At 39.2% G+C, this 18,619-nt stretch overlaps 1 protein-coding gene across 3 annotated transcripts in view; it reads right to left on the minus strand.

Annotated features, from left to right (window-relative positions):
• Positions 1-18,619, minus strand: part of ZMPSTE24 (zinc metallopeptidase STE24) — a 48,100-nt gene that overhangs the window by 11,102 nt on the left and 18,379 nt on the right. For all 3 annotated transcript variants that reach the window (XM_036257183.1, XM_036257182.1, XM_036257184.1), the window contains exons 4-7: positions 17,570-17,686; positions 17,021-17,173; positions 15,517-15,658; positions 9,772-9,956 (exon numbers count right to left, since the gene is read on the minus strand). In XM_036257183.1, coding sequence (XP_036113076.1) covers positions 9,772-9,956; positions 15,517-15,658; positions 17,021-17,173; positions 17,570-17,686 — 597 coding nt within the window. The remainder of the gene's footprint in view (positions 1-9,771; positions 9,957-15,516; positions 15,659-17,020; positions 17,174-17,569; positions 17,687-18,619) is intronic.

An 18,619-nucleotide genomic window follows, 5' to 3' on the forward strand; every position in this document is an offset into this window, starting at 1 on the left:
AGTGTCAGCCTGCAGTCCAGAGAGTCCTGGGTTCAGTATGTACTTCGGTTGCAGTTTGTCCCCAGCCCTGGTTGGGTCGTGCAGGTGGCAACCACTCTATGTGTCTCTTTCACGTCAATGTTTCTCTCTTTCTCCCCCCCCCATCTGAATGAAAGAAAAAGAAAGAATTAAAACTCCAGGTTCCTTCTCTAGCTGCACACCAAAAGGCAACTGCTCCTTCCCCACTCCCTCGTCCTGGCAGAAGCCTGAAAGTCTGTTCTCTGGATAGGGCAAAAGGGAGGACCTTTCAACTGGGGGTTCACTATGCTTGTCAATAAAAAAGATAGTGGCTGTCAGCTATAACAACAAAACCTATCTTTAGGCTGTGTACAAGACTGCTGAAACAAGGATGGTAAGGTTAAAAGTAAAAGGATGAGTGAGATAGTGGTGATGGTTGCACAGGATTATGAATATACTAAAAAATGTGAAATTGTACATTTTAAAACGGTTCAAATGGTAGATTTTATCTCAATGTTTTTGAAAAGTAAAACAATTATATGACATCTAGCAAGCATTAAGCAAAAAAAAAAAAAAAAGCTGGTAGCTGTATTAATATCAGACAAAAATCAACTTAAAGGCAAAAAGCATTATTAAAAAAGGTTATAACAGGATATTAATTCTAAATTTTTATGTACCCAATACTATTTCCTCAGAATATATTAATTCAAAATTGTCAGATTTGTAAAGAAAACCTGACAAACCTATCATAACAGAGGATATTAACATACTTCTCTCAATCATTGAAACATCAAGCAAATAAAATATCAATACAATATAAAGATCTGAACAGCCCTGGCCAGTTATGCTCAGTGGTCAGAGCATCTGAGGACCAAAGAGTTGCAGGTTCCATTTTCTGGTCAAGGGCACGTACCTTGGTTGCGGTTTGGTCCCCGGCCCTGATCAGGGTCATGTGGGAGGCAATTAATTGATGTGTCCCTCTCACATTGATGTTTCTCTCTCTCACACCCTCCCACTGTATCTGAAGACAAATGAAAAAAATATCCTCAGGTGAGGATTAAAAAAAAAATTAGCCCTGGACAGTTTTGCTCAGCGGTTAGAGCGTAAGCCTGTGGACCCAAGAGTCCTGGGTTCAGTTCCCACTAAGGGCACGTACCTCAGTTGCAGGTTGTCCCTGGCCCCAGTTGGGGTTGTGTAGGTGGCAACCAGTCAATGTGTCTCTCTCACATCAATGTTTCTCTCTCTCCTCCTCCCTCTCTCCCTTCTGCTCTATCTGAAGATAAATGCAAAAAAAAAAACCAAAAAACAAATTAAAGATCTGGACAAAATAATAAACAAGTTTGATCTGTTGGAGACATGTAGTATCCTACAACATACAATTAGAAAATATACATCCTAGCAAGTGAAGGCTAAACGTTTTGAAAAAAACTCCAGCTACTTTAAAGGGTGAAGTAAAAAAACAAAACAGATGAGCATGGAATTAATTTTGCTTTATACAGTTTAGAAAAATACAACCTAATGGGAACACAGTCAGCAAAATTTATTGGAATCTAGATATTCTACCACTTTCCCCTCATTCACCAATTCCTCTTTTTAGTTTCTTATCCTCACCCGAGGATACTTTCCCATTGATTTTTAGATGGAGTGGGAGGGAGGAGGGGGAGAGAGAGAAACATCAATGTGAGAGAGAGACATAGATTGGTTGCCTCCCACACGACCCCGACAGAGGCTGGGGTAGAACCTGCAACCAAGGTAGGCGCCCTTGAGTAGGAATTGAACCTGTGACTCTTTGGTCTTCAGGCTGCTCCTCTAACCGCTGAGCCAAAGCAACCAGGGACAATTCCTAATTTTTAAGGAAAAAGATTACTTAAAGCAAAGCTGGGTAGATGCATGAGAACAAAGGATCTATTAAAGATATTAAAGATATTTACATTTATTATATCTTTTCTTTTTCTTTTTCAATCCTAACCCAAAATATCTTCAGATAGGGTGGGAGAAAGGAAGAGGGTGGGATAAAGGAAGGGGGAAGGAGGGAGGGAGAAAGAGAGGGAGAGAGAGAGAGAAACATCAATGTGACAGAGACCCATCAACTGGTTGCCTCCCGCACGACCCAGACCAGAGCCAGGGATGAACTGCAACTGAGGTCCATGCTCTTCGCTGGAATCGAACCCACGACTCTTTGGTCTGTGAGCTGAAGCTCTAACCGCTGAGCCAAACCGGCCAGGGCATATCTTTTCCTTTTAAATATTACATCTGATAGAGAAAAAATGAGATAACTAACCTAGTTCTTTAAATGGCTAAAAGACACATGTGTACTTGTACCTTCAGGGCATGGCCACTAAAAGGGAGTAATGAATTAATGCACTAAGTAACACACATCTATTTTAAGGGGGAAAGTTAAGATGAGCAGCTAAAGATTTACATACAAAAATATTCACTGCAAGAACATTTGTTATTGATGGTTTCTAACTTTTCTATTACTTTAATAATTAGCAAAAATATGGCTGTTTTTGTTTAGTAATAATGATGATACTAGTTTCCACTCATTACTGACTTATGTGCCAGCCAGTGAATATTAGAAATTTTACATGCAGTTCATTCAGCTCTACTTCTATAAGGCAGGTATCATTGGCTGCATTTTATATAAATTAACACAATCTTCTGTTTTCACTAGTTACCTGCTTCCCAATATGAACTATGAACTTTTATTTATTTATTTATTTATTTATTTATTTATTTATTTTTTATCCTCACCCGAGGACATTTTTCCATTTTTTGTTCAGGTAGAGTGGGAGGGAGAGAGAGGAACAGAGAGAGAGAGAGAAACATCGATGTGAAAGGAACACATCGAGTGGCTGCCACCCGCACAACCGACCAGGGCCGGGGACAAACTGCAACCGAAGTACGCGCCCTTAGCGGAACCGAACCCCGGTCTCTCAGGACCACAGGCTGACGCTCTAACCGCTGAGCCAAACCGGCCAGGGCTGAACTATGAACTTTTATATACAACTAGTTCTCTATTAGATAGCACAGGCTCATGTCTTTTGGTGTGGTATCTGAATTTAGGAAGCTATTCAGCACTGCACTGGAGTCACATTCAAAGATAAGGAATGAAAAAGCTATGCCCTGGTTGGTTTGGCTCAGAGGCTGGAGCGTCGGCCTGCAGACCAGAGAGTTCCGGGTTCGGCTCCCATTAGGAGTACGTACCAAAAAAAAAAAGAAAAAGAAAAAGAAAAAGCTTCAACAAGGATCACTTTCCAGAAAAGGGAGACTTGCTTGTTTGTGGCAGACTCTTAGGCAGAACTGGATTTTCTTCTCTTCCCACACTTTCATATAAAAGATCAGAAATAAATAGCACACATCTTTCCTTATCTATAGTACTTTCCTTTTTATAAAACTCACACTGATTAATCTGATCCTCACAACACCAAGTTGGGCAGGACAGAAGTATTATCTTCATTTTAGAGATGAGGAAAAGGAAGCTGAGAAACTGAAATGCTTTTCTTAAGATCATCTTGCTAATAAATACAACTGTCCCTCGCCACTTGTGCTTCAATGGTCTCGGCTTCACTCCATCGCGGTAGAGTCTGGAACTGATTAGCCCTGATGAACAAGGGCCGACTGTAGTGGGTAAAATCCAACCCACATCTTCGGAACCTGTGCCATTTGTACTATACTATCAGCTAGAAAGACTCTCACCTAACCATAGCACTTGCTGGGGAAATACTGATTTTCCTTTACAAAAGGGCAGAGTTTCTGTGCAGCTTTTATATAGTCTTAATTTTCCTTTTATTTAAACTGCTTTTGACACAAATTGTTTCGATTATGTGTTCCATTTGTCTCCTGAAGGGTAAAATTCCAGACAGTGTTTCTTAGACCTCTTTTAAAATGTTAATAGGCAGAATAGAGACATTCAAAATGTTCATACTAGTTATTTAAGAGGAGGGATTTCAGGTAACTTGAGTGTTCTTCCTTAAACTTCTGTTAAAAATGAAATGATTCATCTTCTCTGCATCACCCAGACTTAAAGCCACCTTTGAACCCCCACTGCACTGCACACAGTAGGTGGTCAGTAGCAGGTGCTGAATACATCACTGTTTCTTAAACTTCTGCCACCTCTGTGTACCCTCTATGTAATTATTTACTTAATGTTTTCCTTTAAATCCATTCACTTTTTAAAACTTAGCCTTATCCTAAAGGACAATATTCATGAATTCATAACATGCTAGTTTGCTTTTTCCTAAAATACATTAATAAATATATAGCTATTCGAATTCAAAATATTGATAAACTACCTAAAATCATCTCACCAGAGGGTCATACACTGGAAAGCAATACAGTTAATGAGTGCTGAGTCCATCTTTGACCTACTCCTCCACTCCACATAACAGCAATCACCAAATACTTCAAACCCATCTTTTACTGGGACCCTTCCATGTATTCTGACAGCTCACTCTAGTGCAGGTCCTCATTATTTCATGCTTATCTTGGATATTTTAATGCAAAAGGCCCCTAGAAGCCTCCCTGCCTCCAATCTTTGTTCTCTCCTATATACTGCCACCAAATTTTAATCTTCCTAAAACAAGCTTTGGCCTCTACGCAAGTCAGTCTAAACTTTCCAGGCCACTGGAAACAACCACTCGATGTCTACCGGAAGGAGTAATTTACAAACTGGTCCTGGCATTCCTTTCTACCCATCTACGAGAATCCATTCAATCATTATTCTCAGAATAGCCATTGTATAGGTTTTTTGTTTCTTTAACTTTATTAATTCCATGTCTTCAATGTGAAAAGGTCCATCCCCAAGTCAAAATTATGTCTAGTTCAAATACATTCTTTTAAGAAATTTGTCTGATGATTGGAATCTCCATTAATTTCTTAATTTCTAAAAGCCACACTATTCCAGCCACTTAGGATATTTACCACACTTTGCCTTAAACTATGAGGTATTTGTGTGCATATCTACTCTCCTTTACTATAGGTTCTTTAGGGTAGGACTACGTCTAATGTATCTTCATCTTGTAACTTATATATAGATGCTAAAATATTTATAGTTATCAGTGAAATAAAGCAGGCTCTTCAAGAAACCAGGAAAATAACTCAAACTCCATTCAACAGGCTTCAAAGGACTACCTAGTCTTTTAAGTCAAAGAACACTGTTGTCATAGATATTAAAGATCAGTAATTTCATTACATTGCTTAAAGTTAGTGAACCACTATCTAATGCCTAGATTTGGCTATAATATAATCCATCCTGTATGTGGATACCTCTTAAGTAGGTTGCTTTGCTGAACTTGTATGACTCCTCAGTGTTATCACTGGGTTATCCTTTCTGGACTCGTTTTCTTATCTATAAGTTGACCTTAAGATCTCTTCCTAGCTTCAAATCCTATGACTGTCAGATCAAAGTGACTTTTATTCCAATATCATAAGTTGGATAACCCCACTTAAAAAAATAAATACAGTCAGAGAAGTTAAGCCTCTCCCAATGCTATTTAATCCCGTCACAGAATTTTGTTCTACTTATATATATTTACAACAGGCATTCCTAGACCATTTTTTTTTAGGGCAAAACAGATGCTCAAATGATAAGTTATTTTCTGGTACTTAGACTATATAAAATGAACTATAAGGTATTTCACATACAGGGTGGGGCAAAGTAGGTTTACAGTTGTTCATATGGAAAATAATACAATAATTGATAAACAATAATACAAGAATAAATTCTGTATTCAAAACTGTAAACCTACTTTTGCTCCACCCTGTATATTATTTCATTTAATCTTCATGACCCTAAAACGTAGGCATCTTTAACCCAATCTCTCTCAGCTCAGAGTGATCTTGCACTGCCGATATCTGGCAATGTCTAGAAACAATTTTGGTAGTCACAACTGTTGGGGTGGCAAGGGGGCAGTGGTGGTGTTGATGCTGACATCTAGTGGGGAGGGGCCAGGGATACTGCTAAACATCCTATGATGCACAAGATACCCTCCCACAACAAAATGTTATCTGGCCTAATGTTAACTGTGCTGAGGTGAGAAACCCTGCTGGCATCATCTTTTAGTTAAGAAACCAATGACTTAGAAAGCTTAACTTACTTGCCCAGCGTTACACAAATCCAAAATCACCTCTGAATGACATGAGAGCCAACAGCTCATCACACATACAAATACTGGTGACTGCTTCTGATTAAAGTTGTGTTGTTTCTTATCACTGTCCCCTGCCCCTACTTAGTCTTGGTACTTAAGACTTTGCAAATCAGCATCAGCTGACCTCATCCAGGAAAGGACTCAGAAAAGGCCTTCTTAGACTCTCAGGTCAATTTTTTTTTTATCCTCACCCGAGAACATTTTTCGATGTTTTGTTCAGATAGAGTGGGAGGGAGAGAGAGAGAAAAAAAAACATCGACGTGAAAGGGACACATCGAGTGGCTGCCACCCGTACAACCCAACCAGGGCCGGGGACAAACTACAACCGAGGTACAGACCGAAGGCCAACACTCCAATTGCTGAGCCAAACCGGCCAGGGCTTTCGGGTCAGATTTAAGAAATGACTTTTCTTGTGTTCTCACTACATCCAGTATACACAGCTTCACTGTGGCAATTACCATATTGTACTGTGACTGTATAAGCTCCTTGAGAGCAAGGGTTTGCCTCTTTAATTTTGTAATTTTGTATTTCTAGTGCCAAGCAAAGTATCTCAGCACAGAATATACATTTCATAAATATCTGTTAAACAAACAAAAGAAAACTGACCAAATTACATAAAGTACCCAAGGACACAAAGCTACTAAATGACAGAACCAGGATTCAAATCCAAGCCTCTCCATTGCCAGAGCCTGTAAATATTTATTGTCTCAATGAAGCTAAAAATAAGATATTATCAACTCTTTATCTTGCCTGTGACATTTCTTTGATCATAAACATATCAGAAATATAGATGAAGTCCCTGTTTTAAAGATAGTTTATAATCAGAAGACTTCCAGTCAAGATGGTGGCATAGGTAAATGCGGTATCGCGTCCTCCCACAACCACATCAAAGTTACAACTAAACTACAGAACAACCATCATTCAAAACCGCCTGAAATCAAGCTGAATGGAAGTCCTACAACTACGGAATTAAAGCAGCAGCCACATCCAGACTGGTAGGAGGGGCGGAGGCGGAAGGGCTGGTCCCACACCCACGTGTGGAGGATAAAAATCAGGAGGACACCTCGGCTGGGAAGGTCCTTGCTGAGGACTGAGGGGTCCCCGTCCCACACCAGGCACCCAGCTCAGGGTTCCAGTGCTCGGAAAAGAAGTTCCCATAATTTCTGGCTGGAAACCCGGCGGGAACTGAGGCCCAGGGAGGCTGACGCAGCTGGAGCCCCAGGCAGCTCCTCTTAAAGGGCCCGCGCACGGACTTACCGAACTCTCTCCCTTTTAAGCTTGGAGGGGAGGCATCTCGAGGGGCACCGAGACGTACAGGGAAGAACTGAGCTGTTTGGCACTGAAGCGAGGGCTGGAGAGGGAGCTTTCTCCGGGACAGATGTGCAGTCAGAGGCCTTTGTTCCTTTGGTGAGCCCTGCCCGGGGTCGGCAGACAGCTGCCGTATCTGGGACTCCAGCAACCTGGCTCACACTGTTTGCCCCGCCCTGGTGATTCCCTGAGGCCCTGCCCCACCCAACTTTCAGGCCCACCCACGCTGTTGCCAGTTGCTTAACCATAGGACTGGCCTGTCTCGAATCCTGCTTCAGGTTTTCCTAAATTCTTTCAAACACGCAGCATCTGGTCTCAGCTAGCCTCATAACTCTCGTTAAGTAATACATAGAAACAAACACAGGGAGGCAGCCAAAATGGGAAGACAAAGAAACAGGTCCCAAATGAAAGAACAGAACAAAACTCCAGGAAAAGAACTAAGCGAAATGGAGATAAGCAACCTAACAGATGCTGAGTTCAAAATACTGCTTATAAGGATGCTCAATGGACTTAGTGAGAACCTCAGTGAACTTAGTGAGGGCCTCAAGAGCATAAAATCGGACCAGTCAGAAATGAAGGAGGCACTAACTGAAATAAAGAATAATTTACACAGATTCAATAGTAGAGTAGGTAAGGCCAAGAAGCAAATCATTGATTTGGAATATAAGGAAGCAAAAAACACCCAATCAGAACAGCAAAAAGAAAAAGAGCCCCCCAAAAATGAGGATAGTGTAAGGAGCCTCTGGGACAACTTCAAGCGTGCCAACATTCGCATCTTGGGGGTGCCAGAAGGAGAAGAGAGAGAACAAGAAATCGAAACCCTATTTGAAATAATAATGGCAGAAAACTTCCCTAACTTGGTGAAGGAAACAGACATACAAGTCCAAGAAATACAGAGAATCCCAAACAAGATGAACTCCAAGAGACCCACACCAAGATACATCATCATCAAAATGCAAAAGGTTCAAGACAAAGAGAGAATCTTAAAAGCAGCAAGAGAAAAGCAGTTAGCTACCTACAAAGGCGTTCCCATAAGACTATTAGCTGATTTCTCAAAAGAAACTTTGCAGGCCAGAAGGGAGGGGCAAGAAATATTTAGAGTGATGAAATGCAGGAACCAACAACCAAGATTACGCCCTGGCAGGTTTGGCTCAGCGGTTGGAGCATTGGCCTGCGGACCAGAGAGTTCCGGGTTCGGTTCCCACTAGGGGCACATACCAAAAAAAAAAAAAAAAAAAGAACCTACAACCAAAATTACTCTATCCTGCAAAGCTATCATTTAGAATCGATGGCCATATAAAGAGTTTCCCAGACAAGAAAAAACTAAAGGAGTCCATCACCACCAAGCCATTATTATATGAAATGTTGAAGGGTCTTCTTGAAGAAAAAGATAAAAAATATGAACAAACAAAATGGCAATGAATATATATCTATCGACAATTGAATCTACAAACAAAATGAACAAGCAGAACAGAAACATTCTCATAGATATAGAGAACATTTTGTTGGTTGCCAGATGGGAGGGGGTTTGGGGGAATGGGTGAAAAATGTGAAGGGATTAAGAAGTACAAATTGGTTGCTAGACTGACAAACCTCAAAGGGAAGGGGGGTTTGGGGGGTAGGAAGAAATAAACCAAAGAACTTATATGCATATATGCATAACCAATGGACACAGACAACAGTGTAGAGAAAGGCAGGTGGGGGACGGGAGTGGGGAGGTGGGGGTCAATGGGGGGAAAACGAGGAACATCTGTAATACATCCAACAATAAAGATAAAAAAAATAAAATATTCATCAAAAAAAAGAAAAAAAGATAGCTTATAATCAGAAGAATTTTCCTATCTTATGCTTCTAATTTTTTTTTTTAATCCTCACCAGAGGATATTTTTCCCCATTGTTATCTTCAGATAGCGTGGGGGGGGGGGGAACATCGACGTGAGAGAGACACACTGATTGGTTGCCTCCTGCAAAATCCTGACCAGGGCCAGAGACTGAACCACAACCGAGGTACGTGCCCTTAACTGGAATCAAACCCATGACTCTTTGGTCCGAGGGTCAACGCTCTACTGCTGAACCAAACTGGCCAGGGTAATGCTTCTAATTTTAATGTGTACATTCTGCAAAAGCTTGCAAGGTAGTTAGTATGTAATAATAGTGATGATCTCTCCCAAATACCAGAATTATAAAGGGCCATGGTGTTTGTATTTGATAGTCTCCCTGAACTCAACACTCACATAGAAACTGATGTTATCTTGAGTTGTCACAGGAATTGTTTATAAAAACTAAACCAGAGTCTCTTAGGAAAAGAAGAACTCACTTTAATTTTAGCTTTTATTTCTTCACTGTCCCCTTCTCCATCATTGCGGGGTTCCATGCCAGACTCCTCCTGGATGTCTTTGTTTAGTACAGAATACTCTTCTAGTAGAGTGTCAAACAAAACTATTCGCTTGTTCTTGAAGAAGCCATAAAAATAAGCATTGCTGTGGGAAGAGCGTTTAGATCCTAAGGAAAAGACAGTTCAAAGCATGGAACATAATTAAAAAGTCTGGGGTCCTTTGGAGAGACTCCTAGAAATTGAATTACTGGAAAGGATATTAACATTTCAAATTGTTTAATACCTGAAGAAACTGTATCAACATAAATCAGCACCAGCAGTGGAGGGTGCCTGTTTACCTGCAGTCTTGCCAGCAAAGACCTGTGCTCATCAGGGCTGTAGAGCAGTAAGTAAATAAGGAAAGCCTGAATATACAGCAGCAGTAAAATGACTGAATTATGATAAATCTATGAAATGGAATTTTAAGCAGTTCCCCAAAATTTTAATTTTGAAGAATGTTAACAAGACAGGAAAAAGCTCACCAGTATACTGAGGACATAAAACTTTATGTATATAAGGTTCCATTACTGTCATGAAAAAAATGTACATGTAAATAGAAAAGCATAAACAAAAGCCTATTAAGAAATATATCAAAATGCTGAAGTGTTTAAAAATACTGCAGTGTTTATCACTGGCTTCTAAAACTATGGATTTTTGTTCCCTCCTTTATACTTTTCTCTCTTTTCCAAAGTTTTTGAAGTAAGTATACATACTTCCATATTCAGAAAATAAAGCTATTTTTTACAAGACTGGGGGGAAAAACATCCTAAATTTTTAACAGTGGCTAACAGTAGCTGAACTACAGTTGATTTTTATTTTCTCCTTTGAATATTTTTTTATTTTCTAAATGTTCTGTGATGTACAGTGAATTTAGTGGTTAAGAGCAGACTTTGGGTTCAAATCTTGGCTCTGCCATATATTAACTGCGTAGATGTAAGAAAGTTTCTTAAGCTTTATTTTCGTGTTTATGATGCAAGCCAATATCTCTGTCATTGGATTGGGTTAAGGACTACATGAAAAATTCTATGTAATTCAAGTAGTATACTACCTGATCCATATAAACTACTATTATTTATATGCTTAAAAAAAAAGAAATGATAGCCCTGGAGTATTTGGCTCAGTGGTTAGAGCGTCAGCCCACGGACCAAAGAGTCCCAGGTTCGATTCTGACCAAGGGCATGTACCTCAGTTGCAGTTCGATCTCCAGCCCTGGTCAAGGTCGTGCGAGAGGTAGCCAATCAATGTGTCTCTCTCACATCGATTTCTCTCTCTCTCTCCCACTCTATCTGAAAATGTCGTCAGGTGAGGATTAATAAAAAAATTAAAATAAAAAAAGAATATACTAAGGCTTTGATAAACAGTGACACTTATTTTACTTACTTATTTTTCAGTTTCTGTTTAATTGCCTGGATGTTAAGAGCCAAACATGTGGCCCAATTTGGCCAATACTATAGGACCTCACAATCTGGAAAGTTGTATATCATTCTGAGGTCTTACATTTCTATCTCATTTCTGTCTTCTAGGATTCTAATTTTTACACTTGATCTTAGCCAAACGGCCGAGAAGTGATCAGATTCTAATTTTTTAAAAAAATTAATTTAAAAATATTTTTTAGAAGCTGCCTGAAGTTATTTATGGAAGCATGCAAATTGTATGCATATAAATAAAATAAACATCTTAATATCTTCCGCCGGCCCAAGTATCCCAAAGTGTGGTCCAAGGAACGCCTACACCAAAATCACCTCAGGATGCTTATTAGAAGTAAACCCTAGAAACACCTATGAGGTCAGAATCTCTGGGAATGGGGCCCCACAATCTGTCCTTTAACTAACTCTCCAGGGAATTCTTATGCAGTACTCACTCAAGTTTAAGAGTCCCTGCACTAGACCATATGCTTTTTGTGTCCCTATGCCTAGCATGTAGTATTTATTCAGTGATGCTTGTTTACTGAATGGATTAACGCCACCTTAGGTATAAAGTAAAGCATTTGAGAACTCTGAAAATCCGTGTTCTACGCAAATGTTTAAGGCACTGCCATCTGTGTCATTGTTGTTTATGATACTTGATCTTTTTTTTTTTTATCCTCACCCGAGGATATTTTTCCATTTTTTGTACAGATAGAGTGGGAGGGAGAGAGAGGAAGGGAGAGAGAGAGAAACATCGACGTGAAGGGACACATCGAGTGGCTGCCACCCGCACGACCAACCAGGGCCGGGGACAAACTGCAACCGAAGTACGTGCCCTTAGCGGGAACCGAACCCGGGTCTCTCCGGACCGCAGGCCGACGCTCTAACCGCTGAGCCAAACTGGCCAGGGCATGATACTTGATCTTAATCAACCTCTTAGCAGCATTTGTAGTTGTCCACTCCCTCCCTGAAACAGTTTCTTTTCCTATCTCAAATGAAACAGAAGTTTCTCCTCTTTTCCTCCATACCTCAATGGTCATCTTCTCAGTTTCCGATGCCGACTGTCCCTCTACTGTTGACTCTGACCCGAGCCCACTCTTGTCTACGTGTCCTCATCCATGGCATTAAACACCATCTTTGTGCCAGATGCTTCCCTATCAATATTCCTGGCCCTAATCTCTTGCTAGAACTCCAAAACAATACACCCAGATGCCTATTTGATGTATCTACATCTCCACAGGGATGTCCATAACGCACTTTTGTTGTTTATATTCCTGTGTGTGGCTTTTTCTCTGCCCAGGACTGTAAACTCCTTTCAGAGTTTAGAGAATTCAGACCATGTATGTCTTGTGAGAGACCACTTCTCATTTGAGAAATCTAAAAAGTCAGATATTTGCTTCCCCAGCATTCCTGGCGGCTAGCCCCCTGCCGTGGTTGTCAATCAAAGGTACCCACTGGGAATTCTGAATAGTTAGCTAATTAGCAAAGAAGCAGGGCAGTGAGGAGCTAATTCTGTAGGTGTTAGTGGCAGGGATGTTAGGGGTGCAAACTGCTGAATCTAACAGTAGGAGGCAACAGCAGTGTCCTCCCAGACTGGTTTGCAGTGAAATTCTGAGTTCCCCATCTCCCTATAAAACAGCTCATTTTCCAAGCTTGGTAAACTTAACTTTCCTGGTGATTCTGTAGGCTATCAAATATTGTTTCAATAAGCAATTTTTTTCCTGCTTAAATCAGCCACAGTTGGTTTCTACTGCTTGTTTGCCACTTCTTGAAGAACTCCAAGTGTTCAACAGACACCTCGATATGCAACACGTCCAACTTAATTTCACTTAAACCTGCTGTCTCCTAGTTTTTCCAATCCCAGTAAACTATCACTTATCCAGTTGCTCAGGCTAAAAATCTAGGTTGTATCTTTGATGTCTCCCTTTCCCTCTTATTCCTTTCCTTGTGATCTATCAGCAAAGTCCATCAACTCTACCTCTAAAACGTCCCCAATGCATCCACTTCTCTCCATCAATCACTACTGCCCTAGTCTAAGCCACCACTATCTCCTACCTATATATATTACTACAGCAATCTCCTAACTGTTCTCTCTGCTTCTACTCTTGGTGTTCCTTCAATTTATTCTCCATATAACAAACCAAGATATTTAAAAAATACAAACCAGATCATGTCATTTTCCCACCTAAAACCTTCAATGTCTTTTCCCTCTGAACTTAAAATAAATTCCAACTCCTTCTCCTAATTTATAAAGGCCTTAGTGGTCTGACTTTTGCCTATGTCTCAGATTTCATATCCTAACACTCCCTGCTATGTGGCAGCCACACTGGCCTTTTTTTCGTTTCTTGAAGATTCAAAGCTCTGGAAGGTTTCTATTGATCTCAGCATGCATGGCTCCTTCCTTCAGGTCTCAACTTAAATTCATTTGCTCAGAGAGGTCTTGCCTGCTGACCCACTCTAAGGTATCTACTTGGACATTCTTCATCACATCATACTAGTTTACGTCACTGCACAGCACTTGCTATCTGATATTTTCTTAGAGCAGGAGTCTTGGCTTCTCATGACAATATTCCTATTAATTTACAAATCTGTAATGTATGTTGTTATTGTTAGTAAAAACATTATTTTATGCAAAATATTTCTGAAGATTGTTACCATTATTAACAACAATAAAAGCATACATTACCAATGAGTAAACCTCTGTTTAGCAAAGTTAAGTTGCCCAAAGTCACACAGGTAACTGTGACAGAGCTAGGATTCAAATCCAAGATTATTAACTCCACAGTCTAACCTCTGAAATTCTACCCCTCCACCTACTCAAATCTGGATTTTCTGTAAAGTCCCAGCTTATATTATAACCCTACATAAAGCCTTGCCTGACTATTTCATCTAAAATCATTTATCACACATCTATCAACTACCTCTGTTGTCATATCTTTAGCTGTCATTTCATATTATCTGATTATAACTTAAGTGATCAGCAACTTAGGTTGCCCTTTCAGTAAAGACCCTCAGAAACTGTTCTACGGTACTGATTATTGTGCCACTGGTTTAATATTAACTACAAGAGTAGCGATCTCAGAGGCTAAAGAAGTTGTATGAATCGGCTTATTCTACCATTTCCCTATAGAAATGTTCCAATTGTACCCTTAGTTGGGCTGTATAACCTCAGAAGCTACCAAATGTCTGAGATTTCTATACTCTCCTAGTTGCTGCTAATTCATTCTTTCCAGTTGTGACCATCCCTGTTTTCTCCTGGCCCCACAATTATGTACTTCTCTGTTTCTACTCCTTCATCCAATATAACTGCTTCTCATTGGCAATTTTTTAATTTACATGGGAATGGGCAAACCATGGCTTGCAGGCCCAATCCAATCTGCCACTTATTTTTATACATAAAGTTTTATTGGAACACAGACATGCTCATTTGTTTATGCATTATTTATGACTGCTTTTGTACCATAAAGAGTTGAATAGCTGTGACAAAGAACATACACAGCCTGCAAAGGCTAAAATATTTACTATCTATGCCTTCACAGAAAATGTGTGCCAAACTGTGGTTTAGAGGAAGCAAAACTGAAACCTAGAGGGGTGAAGTGATTTGTCCACGATTCCACAGCTGGTAAGTAGCAGAGGCAAAGCCAGTCTCATTCATTTACATGGATTTTAATTTATAGATTCTGAAAGTCATGGTACCATACAACAGTTTTACTCTACATAGTCATAAGCTTCCTTGAGACTTTAGTAGTCTTACATAAGCTAATAGATGGCTTACTTCCACCCAATGGTAGTACAGATTTTGGTAATCTGCAGTTTTTCACAGTCAGAGTCCTCCAGAACACTGGAAGTTTTGTTGAAAAAGACAAAGCCAATAACAATGGTTTTGTTTATGGGCCTGAAACTAGTGCTAAATGGAATTTGAGTGCACAAGAGTCCAACTTAATTACTAGGAACCAAACAGGTAACAGAAGTACATAAGTCAGTCTAATATACACGAATAATGGCAGTGATAAAGGCCTTAGCCTGAAATTAAAAACAATACACTAAAGTCAACAAACAAAGCTTCAGGCAAGAGCAGGATTTGGCATCAGGCCACCAGTTTCTATCCCTGGTCTATGTCATCAATTCCTATAAATTTTAAAAAGTCAGGATGAAAATTCTAACCTTTAGATAACAAAAAATTTTAAGAACTGATTTGTTCATTTATTCAAGTTTTAAGAATAAAGTACTCAACTAAAACAAATCACTCAAATGAAATCTTCTTACCGCCCTCCAGCCTTACCTTCAACAACATACACCTTAGTCAAAGGAAAGTCAATACTCTTTGCCATTACTTCAATTTCTTGTTTAAGCTTTCCCTCAGGTAGAGGTGTGAATTTGTCAAATAAAGGGGCAATATAATCAGCATAGATTGTGACAAGCACCTGAAAAGTAAATGTTAGAAAAACCTATGAATATGTTCTTAAAAATAAACTACTCATTACATAGGTTCATTTACATTAAAATAACTATGTGATCCTAGCTTTGAGAACAGGGACCTTCTCTTATTTGCTCTGGTATTCCCAGCCCCAAATCATACCAGACAGTAAGTGCTCAATCTATTTGATGAATTAAACCAAAATGAGTAGTCTCTAGGTGGTAATAATTGGAAAGTCAAATAAATAAATGGCCCATTGGATTTCTGACACTTCATAAGCCCATAACAACCTGGCATTCTGCCTTTTAAAATAATCGTGACAGACCTTAAATCTTTGCTGTAAAAAAAAATTACTAGAGCTTGACTATGTGCTGTCTGTAATTTGGTTGGTCTGCTAAAGTTAATTACCTGCAGTTCACAACTATACACTTGGTTGAAATAGCACTTCCTTAAGCATTTGGAAACATTTCCTCTGCCCTAGCCTCTTACTTTCGTTTGCCATACAACAGATATTTGTAAATCCAACTAGTGCCCATTTTCTGAGCTTGATCCCATCAGTGGGAAGTGAAGCAATGAGCATCATGGTAATTCAGACTAAAATAAACCTCCTCATCAGTGGAGTTAAGAAACGACAGATGATATTTTTGTCAGAGCTGTCAACAGACAATTTTTATTGTGTTGTAGTGTTTGTGCTGTGAAACAGTTTAGAATATGGGAAGGAGAGGAAAAGAAGAAGTGAGGGAGGGAAAATGGAGAGGGATGAAAGAAAAGGGGAGGGAGAAGAGAGGAGAGGAGCCGTGACAGTGGGAGAGAAAAGGAGAAGGGAAGGTGGGAAGAAGGGGGAAAAGGAAGGGGAGGGGAACAGAGAAGAACAGGTAAAGAAGGGAGAAGAGGGAGAAGGAAAAGGGAGAAAGGAGGAAGGAAAAGCAGGGGAAGAAGAGAAAAGAAAAACCAGGTAAGTTTATGCTTTCTTCTTCTTGTCCCTCTTCAATATATTGTCTTCAAAACAGCCATGATTTTTAGGCGATGGAGCTCAGTCAAGAGTCATTAAATTATCAAACTGTGTCATCCATTTTGGTGGCAACTCATAAATGCATAGCCCAAAATTGTCTGACAACTGGATCATTAAAAGTAACAACTAGCTTCTAGGATCTGTAAAAATCAACATAAGGAGAAGTAAATCTGTCAGAGTCAATTTTCCTGTAACCAAAAGCAGAAACCAAGAAGGGAATTTATGAGCACCTATTTATATTTCATCTGCTTCTTAAGAACTGTTTACATGCTAATGAAGAACTGCTTACATGCTAAACCATACATATCACACCAAGGAACTTTGTAAAAAAAAAAATGAAACAAAGATTTTACTCACCAGAGAAACAACTAATGTGAACAGCCAGGCATAAATAAAAAAATAGTCACCCCCAATTTTAATGATATAAAGGAGAAGTGAAGACACAGGCAATAAAATGCACTGAGTCACAATAAATTTTTTGATTGCATCTTTCATGAAGAACCCCAAAGTCTGAAAAAAGAAAACATCATCACAAGAAACTGAGAAACTGCTTTTTAAATAACTAATAAATGAACACAAAGGATATATTATTAAAGCAATTTTAAAAATTAAAAGGCAGTGAGACTATATTATATGACACTAGGTAACCTAAGACAATAAGTAAATGTCCTACATTTTACAGTTTAAAATAAACTCATTTAAATGTTATTAGCTGAAAAACACTAGACATTAGTGCTAGAAGAGTTTATGGCAAGACTAAACTACAATCTTTACCATATATAGTTCCATTTTCTCAATTAATTCATGCTCTAAAACAGCAAATTATGTTTCAACTGTTACTAGCAGAAGATAAGAGCACAAAAGGTCTTCACATTTAAAAGAGAATATTTGCATTCTCTATTATACCTGCTGATTGAAACCATGTTTTTCTTCAATCACAAAAGTATTATAAAGACTCCATGGCAAACCAGTCAATGCACTGAAAAGTGTAGCCATCAGTAGAAACACCAAGGACTGAGTGATCTAAACACAAGAAAGAAAAAAATGACAGTTTTTACCATGTAATATTAATTCATTCTTCTTCTTCTTTTTTTTGGTACTTGCCCCTAGTGGGAACCAAACCCAGGACTCTCTGGTCCGCAGGCCGACACTCCAACCATTGAGTCAAACTGGCCAGGGCTTAATTCATTCTTAAAATGAACTATTAGTGAATAAATTAATGAGTAATTGCTGAGTACTTACTAGATCTCAAGCAATGTGCTTGATTCTATGGGTAACACAAGGTCTGAAACATCATCTACACCCTCAAAGTTTACTTGCCAGAGAAGGAGACAACAAAACAGTTCCTCTTTTATTACACAGCGCTGTATGAAAGTTACCTGAAGTCATACAGACAGTTAAAAGATTTGCAAATCAAGACATTTGCATTTGCTCATCCATAGTCTTCTTTTTTTTTTAAATTAGATATTTCTTTCTTTTTTTTTTCCTTTTTCTCTATTGATCTTAGAGAGAGAGGAAGGGAGAGGGAGAGGAAGAGGGAGAGAAAGACAGAAACATTGATGAGAGAGAATATCCATTGGCTGCCTCCTGCATGCCCCCCCCACTGGGGATTGGGCCCACAACCTGGGCATATGCCCTGACTGGGAATTGAACCAGTGACCTCTTGGTGCATGGATCAACGCCCAACCAGTGAGCCACACCAGCTGGGCATTCATAGTCTTCTGAAACAACCCTCATTCCCCCTAGTTTATCAACACATCTCAATAATCAATATAAAAAATGATGATTGTTTTGTGAGCTTTACAATTTTTGCCTATCTCCTGTCAGTTCTAAATATGTAATATGAAAAATAATAAAAATAATATTCACTTAGCATACTGTAATTTAAACCATTAGAAATATTAGGACTTAGTGTTTTATTTCTTTTTCTTTTTTTATCCTCACCCAAGGACATTT

The sequence above is a fragment of the Molossus molossus genome, unplaced genomic scaffold (genome assembly GCF_014108415.1).
Source record: "Molossus molossus isolate mMolMol1 unplaced genomic scaffold, mMolMol1.p scaffold_m16_p_12, whole genome shotgun sequence".
NCBI lineage: Eukaryota > Metazoa > Chordata > Mammalia > Chiroptera > Molossidae > Molossus > Molossus molossus.